The following is a 19,102-nucleotide window of genomic DNA, read 5'->3' on the forward strand; positions in this document are numbered from 1 at the left end:
ATATGATTTTTAGCTCTTTAGAAAAGGCTCTGTATCTTTAAGATGCTTTAAGCTTTGTGCCTCTCATGGTTGGGGGGCTGTAAGCAATTCACAAACTGCAAAAAGTCCCAGGGAACCTGTTAGAGAGCCATCAGAGGGGGTTTGAGCTGAAGCATTCCTTTCAAATGCAGAAGACTGAAGCCCTAAGTTAACTTTTTCCAGAGAGTGTCAGAAGAGTGGAAAAGCATAGTACAGTAAAATCAGGCTGACTCTGGTTTTGGGGGGTAGATGTTCAGGAAAACTCAGGGGGAACCCCTGAAGCCAGATTACGGCTTTGCATTTTTTTCGGGCTTCCTTCCTCATGACCTTTGCCATGGGTGGGATTCCTCACACTGGCTCCCGGCACATCCCCAAGAAAAAGAAATGCAAAAAAGCAAGATGGCTGTCTGAGGAGGCCTTACAAACAGCTGTGAAATGAAGGGAAGTGAAAAGCAAAGGAAAAAAGGAAAGATATACCCATTTGAATGCAGAGTTCCAAAGAATAGCAAGGAGAAATAAGAAAGCCTTCCTCAGCAATCAGTGCAAAGAAATAGAGGGAAACAGTAGAATGGGAAAGACTAGAGATCTCTTCAAGAAAATTAGAGATACCAAGGGAACATTTCATGCAAAGATGGGCTCAATAAAGGACAAAAATGGTATGGACCTAACAGAAACAGAAGATATTAAGAAGAGGTGACAAGAATACACAGAAGAACTGTACAGAAAAGATCTTCACAACCCAGATGATCACGATGGTGTGATCACTTACCTAGAGCCAGACATCCTGGAATGTGAAGTTGAGTGGGCCTTAGGAAGCATCACTACGAACAAAGCTAGTGGAGGTGATGGAATTCCAGTTGAGCTATTTCAAATCCTGAAAGATGATGCTGTGGAAGTGCTTCATTCAATATGCCAGCAAATGTGGAAAACTCAGCAGTAGCCACAGGACTGGAAAAGGTCAGTTTTCATTCCAATCCCAAAGAAAGGCAATGCCAAAGAATGCTCAAACTACTGCACAATTGCACTCATCTCACACACTTGTAAAGTAATGCTTAAAATTCTCCAAGCCAGGCTTCAGCAATATGTGAACCATGAACTTCCAGATGTTCAAGCTGGATTTAGAAAAGGCAGAGGAACCAGAGATCAAATTGCCAACATCTGCTGGATCATGGAAAAAGCAAGAGAGTTCCAGAAAAACATCTATTTCTGCTTTACTGACTATGCCAAAGCCTTTGGCTGTGTGGATCACAACAAACTGTGGAAAATTTTGAAAGAGATGGGAATACCAGACCACCTGACCTGCCTCTTGAGAAACCTATATGCAGGTCAGGAAGCAACAGTTAGAACTGGACATGGAACAACAGACTGGTTCCAAATAGGAAAAGGAGTACATCAAGGCTGTATATTGTCACCCTGCTTATTTCACTTATATGCAGAGTACATCATGAGAAACGCTGGTCTGGAAGAAGCACAAGCTGGAATCAAGATTGCCAGGAGAAATATCAATAACCTCAGATATGCAGATGATACCACTCTTATGGCAGAAAGTGAAGAGGAACTAAAGAGCCTCTTGATGAAAGTGAAAGAGGAGAGTAAAAAGGAATGGATATGGTTGGAAGAACATTCCTTAGAAATAGTATATAATTTTTTATTTTTATTTTTTTACAGCTTAAAATTAATATAAATCACCTGGTAAGGTGAGAAAATATGAGGTATTTGTATTCTCAGAAAAAAATCAAGCAAACAATATCTTAGAGCCCAGACACTAATTAACAGCAAAATAATCGTGGATACTAAGAGGAGCAGATTGGAGGAAATTGATGGGTTTTGGAAGACATGGAAACTTGCAAGGGAGGCACCTGCATCAGGCTGTGATTTACTAATTAATTTGTAGAAATACAACACGAGATTAAACAGCTGTCCAAGTCTCCTCCTACCTGTATGAGAAAGAAGCAATATGCAGTTAGCTTAGAGAAGATAATTTTTTTCAAGTTCTAGAACCATTTTTGGAGAGACTACCTATGTAGTCCTTAGTTGAGACCACCCAGTTTGAAATATTAGGATTTGAGTTTTTATTATTATTATATGTTTACTTCTCTACAGTATTTGTAAGCAAAAGGAAATTGTTTTTTACCATAAAAAAAAACAGTGGTGAGCTACAGTATTGTAAAGTAATTAGCCTCCAATTAAAATAAATAATTAATTTTTTAAAAGCAGAGGTGAAAATATGGATGATAGTTTCCTTTTCACATTTTTCTTATTTTTAATGTTTATAAAACTTTATAAAGATAAAAATGATCCATGAAATACATTTGTGGTTTTCACGTATCATGTTGTAGGTCGCCATGATTTTTAAGGAAGTTTAAGATTGAATTAAAATATGGAGTATTACTTTTGAGTGTCATTGATGTTGTTTTCCTATTTCCTTATGACAGTGCTACTGTGAATAGCAGTGGATGTGATTTTGCTGAGGGCCATCCCCAGGACCCAAATGCCTTAAAAACCTGTGAGTGCTACAATTACAAATATTTGTTTTCATGTCTTATTTTTATATACTGAGCATAATATGAAATGAAATATACAATAAATAGTGGTCACAACTATAGACAGAGAAGCAAGCCCTAAGGCTTGCTGGCCACATGGGAGCCCAAGGTGTTGGTCCTTAGCTTTTTCTGCTCATGACCCTTTGGAAAACTGTTCACATCTTGCTTTTTACTGCTGAGTCTTAGTTTCCTCACCTGTACTTTAAATGTATTTCAATAAATGACCTTTATGTTTCTTTTGGCTTATTCTGAACTGTTTAAACCAATTGGAGTGACAGGTATCACCATGTTTAAAATGTTAAGGAGATGACAGATTTACTGTGTTTTATGAAACGACTCACTATAAATTTAGATAATGTGGATAGAAAAATGGATACGGGGCTGTTGTGGTGCTCTCTAGCTACAGAACAAACCACCCCAAATGTACTGATATTAAACAAGAATGCATTATATTATTATCTCTCACACCTCGGAGGTCACTGGTCTCATCTAGGTGACTCTTGCTCGGGGGTCTGTCAGGCAGTTGTAGTCAGATTGTGAGTGGGACTATTTGTTCTGGATGCTGTTCTGATGTGACCTCTCTATGTGGCCTAAGTTTCTTCATAGAATGACAGCTTGGTTCTGAAAGCAAGTGAACCAGGAAAGATAGATAATTAAGAAGAAGTTGTATTACATTTTCTGACCTAGTGTCAGAAGTCACATGGCTTGATTCTGCTGCAATCTAGTATACTCTCCGTTAGGATCAAGTCACCAAGACTGGGCCACTATGTCTCCACATTCAAAGCAATATTGAGGGCTTTGTGGATATGTTTTAAAAACTAATAACAACAACAAATAGATATACATATATACATACAGGCCTTTACTTCCAGTTTGTTTGTTACATCCTATAATTTGAATCATTACATAGTCCAGATTCTGGAATGTCCTCTTTGCTGTTTATGTTTCTGTGTATATCCAGGCTAATTTTAAATACTAGTCAAGTTCCCTTTGTTTTTTAAGGATCTTTAATAGAAGGTCATTATTACACATTTTTATTATGTTAAGCTTGAACTGGGGTCCCCCATACTTATATTAACAAATATGTCATCTACTTTTGTGTGCTAATGCTTTGAACATTTTTAAAATTCATCCCCAAACTGTAATCACTAATTGAAACAGCTGCTTTATTTGAACAGCACTTGCAAAATATGTAAATAAGCCCTATTTCATGTTTTGGCAGCAATTAAGTCCAATTTCATCAAAGAGTTCTTTTGCTCGGCACATACTCTTCACCTGGCAGCAAAAGGGACTTCAAGCCTGGAGCTCTTCTTCCTCCCATTTGGCATGCACACACGCTACTGTGTCATCATCCTCAGTAACAGAAAGGTGAGGATGGAAATGGGGTGGGTGCTTTCATTAAGGGCTGGCGCTTTAATGGGATGCAGGCAACTTGAGGGCAGCTGAAGACTCTAGGAATGCAGATAACAATGTTAATCCCCTGGTTGCTAAACAAAGAGCTTATCCTCAAGAATAAGCAAAGAGTTATACTGCTGCTGCTGCTAAGTTGCTTCAGTCGTGTCCGACTGTGCGACCCCATAGACGGCAGCCTACCAGGCTCCCCCGTCCCTGGGATTCTCCAGGCAAGAACACTGGAGTGGGTTGCCATTTCCTTCTCCAATGCATGAAAGTAAAAAGAGTTATACTAGTTGTCTGTAAATTTTGTAAGGACTGGATAAGAAAGTCCCATGGGAAGAGAGCGGAGGCCCACCTAACCTTCTGGGCCTTCTCTATCAGCTATGTATAGTTGCATAACAAGTGACCAAACACTGCTAGGCTTAAAACAGCCTGTGTTAGTTATATCACATTTTCCAGGGGTCAGAGATCCAGATGTAACCTGGATGGGTCCTCTGTTTTAGGTCTGTCAAGTCTTTAATCAAGGGATCAGCCAGTGCTTTGTTCTCCTTGAAAGCTCAGTTGAGGAAGGAGCTGCTTCTAAGCTCTCTCAAATTTTGGCAGAGTTAATTTCATGGTTCTAGGAACCATGCATCTTGCTTCTCTAAAGCCAGGGAAGGAGAGAGACAGAGAGAGGGAGAGAAGGGTGGGAGAAAGGAAAGAGAGACAGAGAGAAAGAAAGAAGACAGGCTTTAGAGGAAAAGTTTTATGGCATTATCTCCTACCATGTGTTGATCTGAGAAGGGAATTGATAACTCCCAGGAGATAGCCCCAAATGTGGATGGTAAAGAATCTGTCTGCAATGCGGGAGACCTGGGTTCCATCCCTGGATCCAGAAGATCCCCTGGAGATGGGAATGGCAACCCACTTCAGTTCTTGCCTGGAGAATTCCATGGACAGAGGAGTCTGGCAGGCTATAGTCCATGGGGTCACAAAGAGTCAGACACAACTGAGCGACTAATACAAACACACACATATGTACTATATTGAATTCATAGGCAATGAAATAATGGTAACTGGAAAGAGGTGTTATATTGACCTGTTGCTTGTAGTATCATTTATACCTGAAAAATAGTATAACCTCTTAAAGATGTAAAGAATAGTTTAATTTTCCTAAATTACCATTTAGGAAGAAAAAAATGCTATTTAATATTAATGCTAAATTTTGTTTTTCATTTCCTTTAAACTTTGATTTAACTGAATTCATCTATATAAAAATTTATTAAATAATAACTCTGATGTGGCCAGTAGTTCAATAAAATATTTCATAATCCCTTTTCAATATCACTTGATAATATAGCCCTATAAAAATGCTAGGTTTAATTCTCAATAGCCTGGTAAGAGTTTGATTTTGTTTTGTTTTGTTTTTTACTATCAGTTTTTAGCTTTTTTGACCATACTGTGCAGCTTGCGGGATCTTAGTTCCCTGATCGGGAATTGAACCTGGGCCTGTTTCTCTGGACTGCTGGGGAGCTCCCATTATTCTTTGAATTGGACTATTTGAATATTAATATTTACTTCCATAAATTTTATGTAAATTAATCAAAATATAAGTATACTGAATTTGACATCTGTTTAAAACAGTCCTTTTATTACATATATTTTGTTCTTATCAGAAAGAATATTAAGAAAAACAATAATAAACGTATATTGCTATCAGTTGAGAAATAATGCCCCTAATCTAAAGTATTGCATTGAATTGCAATCGCTTAAGTGGAGAAATACATCTATTAATTTACATGTTCAATTTTATTGCTAATTATATTGAAAAATGTAATTATATACTTAAATAGATAATCAAACACCCAAGTCCACCTAGTTAGCTGCTTTTCTTATTAAATGTGTGATAACTGCCTTGCCATTAAGAACTATGTTGAAAACTATGATGTAATTAGGCCCCAGTGTGATAGCTTTCCGTATGTAAAACAGAAATGTTTCTACTAAAACTGCTACCAAGGATCAGCCATTTGTTTCATTTTGGCTGTTCCTTTCAAACTTTCAAATAAAATGAAATGACTTGTTAATAGTTGTTTGAACAGAAAAACAGTTTTGCAAAACTTCCATCAGTGTTCATAGAAATTCCTCAGTTAGGAGAAAACCTACAGAAGCCTAAAAATTCATGCTCTTAACTGCTAGAAATCCAAAGAGATTTCTCTCATGTGTGGTCAGGGACAGATGAATGAGGAAACTGGAGCAGAATCATGACCCAGTCCCTGAGGAAGTGCACTTTCTGAGAGGAGAGGTAGACAGACCCCCACACAGAGCAGACAGACACTGTACAGAATAAAGCCATGTGTTGCTACACCCATGGCACTCTGTCTGCACAGTGGTGCCTGTGTGAACAGCTGCTGGGTTTCAGCAGTAGAACTGGGTTCCTTCGTTGGAAACCACCCAGCATTGCTGGGATCATCCTTATGAGAGAGGCGGGGGAATCAGCCAGGGATCCTTGACACAGTGCCTGGGTTAAAAGTACATTCCATTTGTATCTACTTTCGGTGACCTGACCAGCCCTTTTCTACCAACACATGAGCCTTTTTTGTTGAACCAAGCCAGAATCCTCCTCCCTCTGGGTATTTATCTTCTAATCTTTCACTGTCCTTTTTCTGTCTATAAAATTTGGTCAAAACAATCGAAACCAAAATCCTTGCCTTGCTGGCTTGAGGAAATAGCAGTCAACATCCCTGAACAGCTTATGCAATGCAAGTTGGTCCTGTCCTACCCCAGGGCCCCCACACCAAAGAGAGCATCAGCCCTGCCACATCAGATCAGAAGTTGAGAGGGCAAGGTTGCCTGCTGCCAGGTAGAAGACCACACAAGGCCTTCTTGTTGATGTGTGGTTTATAGCAGCTTACTCTCAGGCTGTGCCATCCAGTTGTTAAATGTATTGCATGTCACTCTGGCCATCTCCCTTAGATTTGCATAAATAAGTGGAACCCCTCACATGACTTTGCACTGTCACTTGTTTCATTTTCCCTCAGCCTCTCTGTCTCTGCTAATGCAGAAATTAAGCTGGCAGTCTCTATTATGTATATGTAATTAATCCAATCAGTGTACAACTTTTTCAATCATAATTAATGTATAGACTTAAATAATACTGATAACAATATTGATTTTGCTTATCTTGCCTTTGCTAGCAAGGTAAAAACATTCTATTATGCTAAAATCTTTATGTAATTTTGCATTTAGGCAAACTAACTTCAGTTTTATGAAAGTTATTTTTATAGCTGGAGGGACTGAGTATAATTTGCTAATGTTTTTTTCTATTTTCTATGATTTTTAACAGCAAGCTACAATTTATTTGCCCTTTGATTTTTCATTTGATTTGTTACAACTGCATTTTAGTTCTTTCTTTTGGTAACTACACCCCTCCCCACAGGCCAACGCCATGACTTGTTCCCTGGGAAACAGAGAGAAAGTGAAATCCCAATTGGCCCGTAAACACTTTGGAACATTTATGAACCACAGGATTTCTGCTGGCCATTTAGGGGCAGGTTAGGTGAACTTTGAAGTCTCCAACAAAGAGGTGAAAGTGAAAGTCATTCAGTCATGTCTGACTCTTCGCGACCCCATGGACTATACATTCCATGGAATTCTCCAGGCCATAATACTGGAGTGGGTAGCCTTTCCCTTCTCCAGAAGATCTTTCCAACCCAGGGATTGAACCCAGGTCTCCCGCATTCCAGGTAGATTATTTACCAGCTGAGCTACCAGGGAAGCACAAGAATACTGGAATAGGTAGCCTATCCCTTTGCCAGGGCATCTTCCCAACCCAGGAATTGAACTGGGTCTCCTGCATTGCAGGCGATTCTTTCCCAACTGAGCTACCAGGGGAGCCCACCAAAGTGGTAAATGTTCACAAAGATGGACAGAGCTTGAGCCCCTCCATACTACAAGACTCCCTCTGACCTCACCTACCCTGCTTCCCCTGTTACTGTGAAACCATCAGCATACATTAAGCACTACAGCCTTTTTAGAAAAAAAAAAAAAAAGAAAATCTGAAAATGAGAATTTTGTGCCCAGTGGTAGTTATTTATTTAGGGAGATATCCTCTAGGTTCCTTATCAATGATATAACCAGTTATTCTGTAAAGATTCCACATACCTCTGGGGTACCAAAATGTTAGCTCCAGGGGACTGCACTTCAAGTGACATGTAGAATATGAGGAAACAGTAATTCCTGTTTTCCCAAATCCATGTTAATTTTGTGGACCCTCTCATCCTTTTTTAATTGAGATAGAATTAATAGATAACACTGTATAATTTTGAGATGTGTACTGTGTTGGTTTGATACACTTATATGTGGCAATATGATTACTGCTGTCATGTTCTGGTGAAGGACCAATTGTGTCCGATTCTTTGTGACCCCATGGACTGTAGCCTCCCAGGCTCCTCTGTCCATGAAATTCTCCAGGAAAGAGTACTGGAGTGGGTTGCCATTTCCTTCTCCAGGGGATCTTCCTGACCCAGGGGTTGAACCCAGGTCTCCTGCATTGCAAACAGACTTCTTACCATCTGAACCACCAGGAAAGCCCTGTTACAGTCATGTTTGCTAATGCATTTATCACGTCATTTTGTTTCTTTTTTTGTTGAGAACAATTAAGATCTATTATCTTAGCAACTTTGAAGTTTATCATATACTATTGTTGACTATAATTACTCTGCTGTGCCTTAGATCTCCAGAATGTATTTATCTGCTAGTTACAAGTTTCAAACCCTCTCCTTGAAGAAAACTATAGAATATGGAGTATGACTTATTGTAAGTTTAAAATTCTGACACCCTCAAGCCGTATTCTAATTAATCTCATTTTATTAGTCAGTTCACTCCTCCCAACAGAGTTTAATTCACCAACTATATAAAACCAGTTTTCTAGGCATGGAGAGAGTAAACACAGAGAAAGGGTAGGAATACTGAACATAAGGGAATCACATTTCAGTGGAGAAGACAACTTGCATAAGTCTGGTCCAGCTCACACAGAAACTTAGTGTTAGTTTGAAGTAGGTGCTCCCTCCTGGTTTATGAAAAATGCTTGCTGAACATATGACACAGTCGTGAGAATTAGAAAAATGTGTTTCTTCCTTCAATGGATGCAGCCTTATGCTGGGATGACCTTGCCCTCAGTAAGATGCCCCTTGAAAGACATACTCTTTGCTTGTATGCATAGTGTCCTAGACATGTCCACTCATTTCTATAACACAGATTGTGACCATTTCTGGAATAGTGAGAAGAATGCATAGCAGAGTCTGGGTTAATTGATTGATAGAGGAGTTTGGTTAAGAAGGATGAGTAGAAATTTGCTAGTAAGCAGAGTTTGGGCAGAGAAGTATGCTCAGGAGAAGATTCTAAGAACGTGAGTTTGAACTAAGCATGAAACTTCATGAATACTTGAATTGCCAGTTCTGAGAATAGAATGTTGGAAATGACAGAAAATGGCTTGAATGGATAAGTCAGACTAAAAATGAAGAGGGCCCTGAATTTTAACTTGAATAAGAAAGCTGAGTGCTGAAGAATTGATGCTTTTGAACTGGGGTGTTGGAGAACACTCTTGAGAGTCCCTTGGACTGCAAGGAGATCAAACCAGTCCATCCTCAAGGAAATTAGTCCTGAATATTCATTGGAAGGACTGATGCTGAAGCTCTGATACTTTGGCCACCTGATGTGAAGAGCTGACTCATTAGAAAAGACCCTGATGCTGGGAAAGATTGAAGGCAGGAGGAGAAGTGGACAACAGAAGATGAGATGGTTGGATGGCATCACCGACTCAATGGATATGAGTTTGAGCAAGCTCCAGGAGTTGGTGATGGACAGGGAAGTGAGGTCTGGTGTGCTGCAGTCCATGGGGTCGCAAAGAGTCGGGACATAACTGAGCAACTGAACTGAACTCAATGCATTTTTATTATTGAAAGCAGGAGTCCAATAAAAGATATTGAGCATAGGCATGATCTGATTTTATTTTACTTTGGAAAACATCTCTGGAGCCAAAACAGGAAGTAGACTAAGAGTTAAAGGCAAACTAGGGGACCAAGAAACTGGCTGGAAGACTTGCAATCTATTACACTACTCCATACACATCCATCCTCTACAGCACTCTACTTTCCCTTTCTATTAATAGCAGTCAAACAGAAAAATGTGGGAAGCAATGGTGAAAGAAGAGGAGATGATGTTTAATCTGGGGAAAAGAACAGGATGAGAGCACTGTATATGAAGATCAATCTTACTGGCAATTTCAGTGATGTTCACACCTGCAGAGAAAGCAAATTTTAATTTACTTGCAGAGCAAATTGGTGGGAAAAAATGTGAATAGAAACTTCTGAAAAATATGGTGATAAAGGCAAAAAGAGATTGTTAAGCTCATTGCCACAGTAGCTTCTGGAGTCTCGGCCCAGCCTAATGTTTATTTGAGAGATGTTTTCATACAATGTATCATGTTTTTTTATTAAACAATCAATTCATATGTTATGCCATTTAAATATATGTTGCCTTCTCAAAATGTCTGTGGAATAATCTCTCAGGCATGTAATTAATGTTGTGTTAAATTTATGTTTAGAAAGCTGAACTTTTTAGTGTAAGCATTTAATCTTTTTATACGCCTTCTTCTCACCTTCACTGAATCTCTTAGCTCAGTCATTCTATGAAAAATAGTACTTTAAAAGAATGGCAGTTATTCTTACTGGTCAGCTTCATGTTATAATTATTACAAAGTCAAATAAATAGTCACAGCCAATGATTGATGATCTTTCTCTAATGTATGGAATTTAACATTTTAAAATTTTAGCTTACGTCTCACTTGCCTGTTGAGTTATCAAAATAATATAGTATTGTACAGCCAATGCAAACACACAAATTAGAAAAATAGTAAGATCTGGGTCCAGTATGAGAGCGTAAGTAGAATTTAAGACCTATGAAACAACGTAGGGATTTGATTTTCTGTCTAGAAGTGTGTTTTTTCTTTTCTTTTTTGATTTTTTTTTAAGGTTAAGGTTGTTTGTATCTGGAGGGCATCCATGATTTGGCCAGGGTTACCCAGCTAATTAGTGGCAGAGCTGGAATTAAAACTTTCCTGCCAATTTGGTGTTGTGTTCTTTCCTTCTGGGTCATTAACAGCTGGTCTTCTTGTAAAATTGCATGAACTGCATTGTTTGAGAACTCCGTTTAACTAGATACACAGAAAGAACAAAATATTTTTGGTGAGGGTTTCTTACAATTGACAATAGGCATTGCCATCTTTCTGGAAAATGAAAATTCAAGTAAATATGCAGACTGGAAAATATGTAATAAGAGCAGAAAGGAAGTTTAACAGGTGACTATTAAGATAGCTTACATTGACAAGTGCCTATTGTGTGTTAGATAATTTCATCTCCCTTGTCACTACCTTTAGACTTGGAATGTAAAGGGCTTCTCTCCCTTAAACAGTTCTTTATTGCATTTGTATTATTTGCTGGTCTGATTTTATTTCTAGAAAAATGGAGGAAAATAATTAAATGATACTATAAGTGATTTTTATGAATAATTTGCTGGAATAGGCATCATTTTCAATTACATTGTTTCTTTTTAATAAAAAAAGAACTTTGAAAGTGAACAAGTTAGATGAAATAATTTTTTGAGAAGTGGTATATTGTCTAAGACGTAGAGTTAAGTGAAATTGAATGGAGTCATAGTTATTGATATTTCAAGTGACTAACAAATGGCTAGGAAGATGTTTATCATTTATATTTTAGAAAAATATTCTGTATTTTGGGAAATAGCAGTTTACTCCTTTTGTATTAAATCTTGTGAGTTGGTATTCATTTTCAGAAGTAGAAAAGCTATATAGATCTGGTTTCATTCAGGTACACATTGAAAAAAAAACATACAATTATTATAATTCTATATTCACCAAGTCTGATTCATTATGAAGACTATGTTTGCACAAATCATCAATAAATAGTCTATATAGGAATAGAAAAAAATTTTGCTTGAGTCTAACTGAGGACTGTAGCCTGGAACACAGATTCAAGAGGCACTTGAACAGTGTTCCCCCAGACTATAAAATGTAGGAGGCTAAAATAGCAAAAATCAAAAAGGTACGTAAGGTGTTTGTCAAGAATTAGTATTGAATCTGGCAAGAAGTAAGGATCTTGTTAAGCAAGGGTTGGTTTGGGGCCCCAAGTGTTTGCACACTTACAAACTCTATAAGAGAAGACCTTTAAGCCATAAGGTTGCAGCTGTATTGAGAATGGCTTTCTTGCATTGGAGAAGGAAATGGCAACCCACTCCAGTGTTCTTGCCTGGAGAATCCCAGGGATGGGGGAGCCTGGTGGGCTGCCATATATGGGGTCACACAGAGTCAGACACAACTGAAGTGACTTATCCACAGCAGCAGCAGCATCAGTGGTGTTCTTGAGTTTGAAAAGGTTCAAAAGATTCAAGTTCTCAGTGATGCAGGACTGTCTCAAACTATATCCACAATAGCCACCCACCTGCATTTTGAATGCCTGAACCGCAATTACTCCATTTTGATTTTTATTCTTTAATTATTAAAGCAGATATAAAATTCATGTTTCACAGGCTATAAGACAGGCTATTCTAGTTAGCATAAAGTTTGAGCCAAATCGTATACAAGCCCAAATGACTTCCCCATAACTCAACACATGAAAATTTCTTCTATTAACTACATTTTAGGTAAAGTAACTGATTTTTAGATAAAAATAAACAGAAAAAAGTTAAAAGTAAAATATTAATATTTTGTTTTCTTTGGTGAACTGATGCGTTTGCACTCCAGTTACTGAAAAAAAAAATTCTTTGACTGTACCCTGTGGCTTTGTGGGATCTCAAAACTTTATATCATTAGTATTGATCACTCAGCTGTATGTAGTAACACACATACAAAAAAAATTCAAATTGCTAGCTTGGGTTTATGTTTGAAAAGTACACGTCTACTTAGTAAAAATTACTAGATCTTCCACATTTACTAAGATCTTCAGGACCTCTCTGGTGGCTCAGACGGTAAAGCACCTGTCTACAATGCGGAGACCCAGGTTCTATCCCTGGGTTGGGAAGATCCCCTGGAGAAGGAAATGGCAATCCACTCCAGTACTATTGCCAGGAAAATCCTATAGACAGAGGAGCCTAGTGGGCTACAGTCCATGGGGTCCCAAAGAGTTGGACACAACTGAGCGACTTCACTTTCACTTTCAGGTTATTTACATGCAAATGAAATTTGGCAAGCCTGCTCTCACTCCATTTAAATGTATCTCTTAAGTGCTTGCTAAGTGCCAGGCAAAGGGTTAGAGATTATTCTAAAGATGTGTTTGAGCAAACAACATATATATAAATGGTATATAAGTATATTGATCACATAATAAAAATATACCAAAAATTATAATATCTTAGATAACAAGTAAAATGACAAAAATTGTTGTTACCTCATGTAATCCTCACCATATTCTTTACTTTCATTCTCATTTGCTTGAATTGTTCTCATTCTCATTTGCTTGAATTGTTTAATTGTTTTAAGCTAGCAGTCTTCCAAGAATATTTATAACTGTAAGGATCAACTGCTGTCAATGCCACCTTGGGACCTTCTTAATCCATCTCTGTGTTCTGGTTACGTGCAAAATTTCTCTCATACTATGGCAGGGCTGTATTTAATCCTTACTTTCTCCACCCATTTAGGGTGTATGTTGCTTAGTAATACACCATGCATGTTTTTAAAGATTTATCCTAATTTTTTCATGATCTTTTACAATTTAATATTATTGTGTGGTTATGTTATAGATTGGAGAATTAATATATATTTTGGAAGGAAGAGGCATTATCCCTTTGCCTTCCAGATTCTTTCCAGTGGATTCTTCATCTCCGCTTGAGTATAGCTGTTCTCCAGAAGAAGGTAAAGTATTCATGCATTTTATATCATTTCTAATGTTGAAGGATGGTATTGTTCTTCATAGAGTCGCCTAAGCACTCTCACAGCACATTTTTCCAATATATAATTACAGTTTCAAAAGCTCCCTTTTAACTTGAATATGTCTGCATCCATGGAATAGAGCACCATTTTAACACTTAAGAAAATGTCAAGGGTGCTTCTTTTTAAATCTTTATTTTAGTCTTCAGATAAATATTGAAATTTGGCATTCAGATATTTACTCAGCAAAGTTTTCCATTTTCCAAGTATTTTGGAAATAGCTACAGTGCCAAATTCTATATATTATAATTTGTTTATTGTTGTTTTAGTTGCTAAGTCGTGTTTGACTCTAGAGACCTCATGGATTATAGTGTAAAAAATCTACCTGCCAATGCAGGAGATGCAAAGGATGAGGGTTCGATCCCTGGGTTGGGAAGATTCCCTGGAGTAGGACATGGCAACTCAACTGCAGTATTCTTGCATGGGAAATCACATGGACAGAGGATCCTGGCAGGCTGCAATCTCTGGGATCACAAAAAGTTAGAGCTCTCCAAGGATCAAACCTGTGTCTCCTGCATTGACAGGTGGGTTCTTTACCACTGAGCCACCTGGGAAGCCCTATATGATATTAATGATATAACCTGTACTTTCACGCAGTGTTCTAGTTTAAAGTGTAAAGTTGTTACTGAAAGAAAATTGCAGTTCTTCCCAGTCCTTGAGAGATATCTTTCTTTACATATTTTTCTGTTCCTCTTACTTCTAATCACTGATAGGAGAACAATGGCCAATGACTAGAACTCTTTAAAGAGAAAATTATCTTTAATTCCTGAAAACTTACCCTTAAATTACTGATTTAGAACTACTCGAAATGTGTTGCTGTTGTTTAGTCACTCAATCATGTCTGATTCTGCGACCCCATGGACTGCAGCACGCCAGGCTTCCCTGTCCTTCACCATCTCCTGGAGCTTGCTCAAACTCATGTCCATTGAGTCAGTGATGCCATCCAACCATCTCATCCTCTGTCGTCCCCTTCTCCTCTTTCCTTCAACCTTTCCCAGCATCAGGGTCTTTTCTAAGGAATCAGTGCTTCATATCAGGTGGCCAAAGTATTGGAGCTTCAGCATCAGTCCTTCCAATGAATATTCAGGACTGATTTCCTTTAGTGTTGGCTTGTTTGATCTCCTTGCAGTCCAGAATGTGTTACCTGTTTATTTTTACTCTGGTTAATAAAGGCCACAACTGCAGTGTTATATTTCAGACCTCCCAAGTCCACCCTGGATAACAATATCAAGGGCATACATGATCATTGCAATCATGATTGTTTTTGCTTCCCCTAGTGCTTACTAAAGATGATCCAGTTCTGTATTTGAAATGTAAGCTCCACCAAATCTTGGATGTGGACCTTAAATTGCCACTGACTAATGAAGCCAAGGAAAAGGCCTTGACTTTTGCAGCACAGCAACAGATGTCGAAGATAGAGTATGAGAGAAGGTTAATCACAGGCACTCTGGAGAGCAGTAGCATCCGAGTGGCCATTGCCCTCCTGGGACTGACCAAGATCGAGGTAGGAATGGAAGAAAGAGGATGTGCTGAAATTAGTCTATCTTTAAAAATGTACAGAGATGTTACATTCAATCATAACAATGTTTCTACATATGAAAATGATGAAAACTGATTTTCCCCACAAAGACAGCTCTGTAGCTTTTTTCATTTTTACCTCATTAAATAATAAATCTGAAACAAACTGTTGTACTAGGTAATTTTAGGCATTACACTGTGGTGGTTATTTCACAGGAATTTTCAGTTCTGGCTATACATTAGTGGGCCCTGGAGAATTAATGCCAGTGCCCAGACCCCATTCTAGAACACTGAATTGTTCTAGAGAAGGGGGTGAGTGGGAACATGTTCTAAAAGTTGCCTAGGTCATTCTGTTGTTCATCCAGAGAGGATCAATTCTGGGGTCAGATACCAGACTCTAGCACTGTCCAGCTGTGTGACTGTGAGCTGGTAACTTAAAATTCCCAGTTTTGATTCTGGGAAACAAAATTCTAGCTTTGATTTTTTATATTTGTAATAAGGAAATAATGGTCATTAATAAAAACTGAGATAATTATGTAAAATGCTTAGTATAGTGCCTGGTATACAGTGCTTTCTAGATATATGTCTGTTGTTATTTGTTACTATTACTGTAGATTCTTATTATCATAGCTTGACCTCTTTCTTATAATTAAAATAAGGTACAGTCAAATGTCCACAGAGCCACCAAAGCAAGTCTTCTGAAATATAAAGCTCTGCACTTTGCTCCTTTTCTCCCCTGGCTTTTCCAACTTGTGTCAGAATGAAAACCACCATGCTTACAATAGTTTTCATGACCCTCCTGGTCATCCTGGTCAGCCCCAGCATCTCCACTGAACCATCCTCTTCCCTGACCTCAGTGTCTGCACTGGAGCCCATTCACTCCCATCCCACCCTGTGCACAGGCCTCCCTGCTGTTCTTCGTGTACCCAAGGAAGGCCTGCTTCCTGTGGCCTGTGCACATCCATCCTTTGTAGCTTTTCCCTGGACCTGAGAGACTATGTCCCTCTTCAGGTCTGCTGGAATGCAACCCTGAGGTTCTGCTTTACCGACTTGCATTTCTAATATAATCCCTTACTTCCACCAGCTACTCTCCAAACCCTAAACTCCCTTCACTTTTCTCTTAGCAAAAACTATCTAAATGCAGAAAATAACTAGAGAAGGGTTGAATGTGCAAGTTTAAGAAAATCAGCTACATCACATCAGAACATATAGACACATCTTTTCTCTGCCATTATACAGGTAGTCATAGTTTTCTTTTCAAGCATAATTATCATTGTACTCTTGAAATATGATAATGCTAATGCTTTTTGCAGTAGAACGATAAACAAGATTGATTTTAAAAGTACCCTCTCCTTATGTAGTATTTGACACATTTTTTCCCAAATGCTTTTATGTGCACTCTTCAAATTATTTCATTGAATCCATGGAGAAATGGAGAGAAGATAGAATTACACTTGTAATACAAAAAACAGGAAATCACTGAGGGATAAAAAGATCTAAGTTGCCCCAACTGACAGGACAGAGATTACAGCCTAGATCGAGACAGAGATAAATATTAAAGCTGGAAAATAAATAAAGCTGAACATTCAGAGACACATAGTACATAGTAAACCTCTTACTTTTACGGACCTGTAAACCAAGACTCCAAAATAGTAAGATAGTAGCCCAAAGTGACACCACTGATTTGTGACAGATTAGAAATAGGCCTACGTTTTTACCTCCCAATCCATGGCTTATTTTGTTGCCCTGTATAGCCTCCAGATCATATGTTCATTTCTTAGTTCACTGCCATGAAAATGTATAATGGAATAAATGAAAGTCTACAGTCCTCTGTTATAACATAAAATAACTATATAACAAAATCTAAAATTATCCTTGAAATAAATCTGTTTAGAACTAAATCTAATTGAATAAAAGTAATTACTTTTCTGCCAAAGAAAATGACATGTCTAATTTTTTATTATACAGCCATATGCAATTTGAATCGTTGAAATATTTATAAAGTAATAGCATTATGATGTATCTACTTTATATACTGCGGGAGACAGGATCTTTTGTCAGGAACTTGAATATATCTGGCACTTTACACATAGAACTCATATTGGATTCATATCCTCCTGGCCATTAATAAACCAACTCTAATGATATACTCAGTGGTACTAGAAAGATTCAGAGCTGACAAGGGAGTTACCTAATGTTTTCTATTACCTTCCTCAGTTTCACGTTTTAAAACTCATACTTTGCACTCTGGGATAAATGGCAAAGAAATTCATTGAAATTTTGAAATTTGACATTTTTAAAAAGGAAATCTGAAAGATCCCTTTGGTGTGGATTCAGTAGGGTAAAGAAAAGGTTTTTGTATTTGTCAAATGTAAGTGCACTTCAAATCTTCAAATCACGAAGTAAGTACCTGTTGATACTATCAAAGAGAAACAAAGGCAGATACTAGGTAAAGCAAGGATGAATTTATTCAGTAACTGTTGCATCAGGGAGAAGGACCCAGCATGAACTGAACTCAGGAGAGAGAGTGTGCTGGAGCCTGAGAAGTGTCAGGGATATACAGAAGTTTACAAGAAGCAGGAGGGAGCTGGTCACAGTGATCTGGACTTGTTAATTGATGCTTATAAAGAGAAACAAACTTCTGGAATCTTTATGACCAGAGATAGGTAGTGATTCAAGTTAGAACCAAGTACCCACCTGGCTGGGTGCATTAGCTCCTAGAATTTTGGTATTTCAAAGAGAGGGTTCTGAGGTCCTGGAGAAGACAGTTCTGGGTGGTAGATTTACATCTCTAAAGAAGGGATTTATAATTGCCAGCTTTTTAAAGTAACTGTTCTGAGGTGAAGGGGGAGCCTATGTGCCTATATCAGATTTTGGCTGGAACAAACAGTGAATCATCCTGGCAGCATGGCAGCACTGAACTTTCCCAGACAGGCACTTTAAGGGGGACTGGAGTCATCCTTGGCATATGACTGGAGCTGTTAGAAATGTTGTTAGCACTTGTTCTAGTCTCTTTGTGTGTGTGTGTATGAGGGAGAGGGGTGGACAAAATCATTTTTTGTGCTCAGAATCTGCATTTTCTATAGGCTAAAGTTGAGGCCTAATTGAGAAGAGGGCTTGGAGGAACCTAACTAGAGCCTGATCAAGAAGAGAATCTGAATCCGTACATATTATTTTGAATGACTTGCAGATATAGAAGGCAGATGGTATACTTTGGGGTAAAGAACTAGTTACTGATATGAATAGAAAATTCGTTCATAATAACTAGAAAAATAGACCAAATCAAAACAATAAAAATATAAATGAATTAATTTACCTTTCTGCATATACATTATTTTAATTGTCAGAATAAAGTAGGTATAAAGTGTGGCTTTGTGAGAAAAAAGTTATTTGTGAATTTTATAGATAACAAACCCAGTGAATGAGATAACTGCCAGAGGAACTAAAACTAATTCTTGTTGAGTAGTGGTAGCATGATCACAATCATGATGATGGCAAGGACAACAATGGCAATGATAATGACAGGCAATATTTATTGAATACTTAAAATATGTTCCAAGGACCTGGCATTTGTTTATACTTTAAATATACTAGGGATAGGCAATATGTAATAGTATTGCCCCTGTTTTACAAATAAAGACTTTATGGC

At 38.0% G+C, this 19,102-nt stretch overlaps 1 protein-coding gene across 1 annotated transcript in view; it reads left to right on the forward strand.

The window, feature by feature from the left end:
- Window positions 1–19,102, forward strand: part of CFAP47 (cilia and flagella associated protein 47) — a 507,952-nt gene that overhangs the window by 272,832 nt on the left and 216,018 nt on the right. Inside the window, exons 41-44 of the mRNA XM_070291173.1 lie at window positions 2,454–2,524; window positions 3,784–3,929; window positions 13,749–13,860; window positions 15,213–15,439. Of these exons, the coding sequence (XP_070147274.1) occupies window positions 2,454–2,524; window positions 3,784–3,929; window positions 13,749–13,860; window positions 15,213–15,439 (556 nt within the window). The remainder of the gene's footprint in view (window positions 1–2,453; window positions 2,525–3,783; window positions 3,930–13,748; window positions 13,861–15,212; window positions 15,440–19,102) is intronic.

This window comes from Ovis canadensis, chromosome X (genome assembly GCF_042477335.2).
Source record: "Ovis canadensis isolate MfBH-ARS-UI-01 breed Bighorn chromosome X, ARS-UI_OviCan_v2, whole genome shotgun sequence".
NCBI lineage: Eukaryota > Metazoa > Chordata > Mammalia > Artiodactyla > Bovidae > Ovis > Ovis canadensis.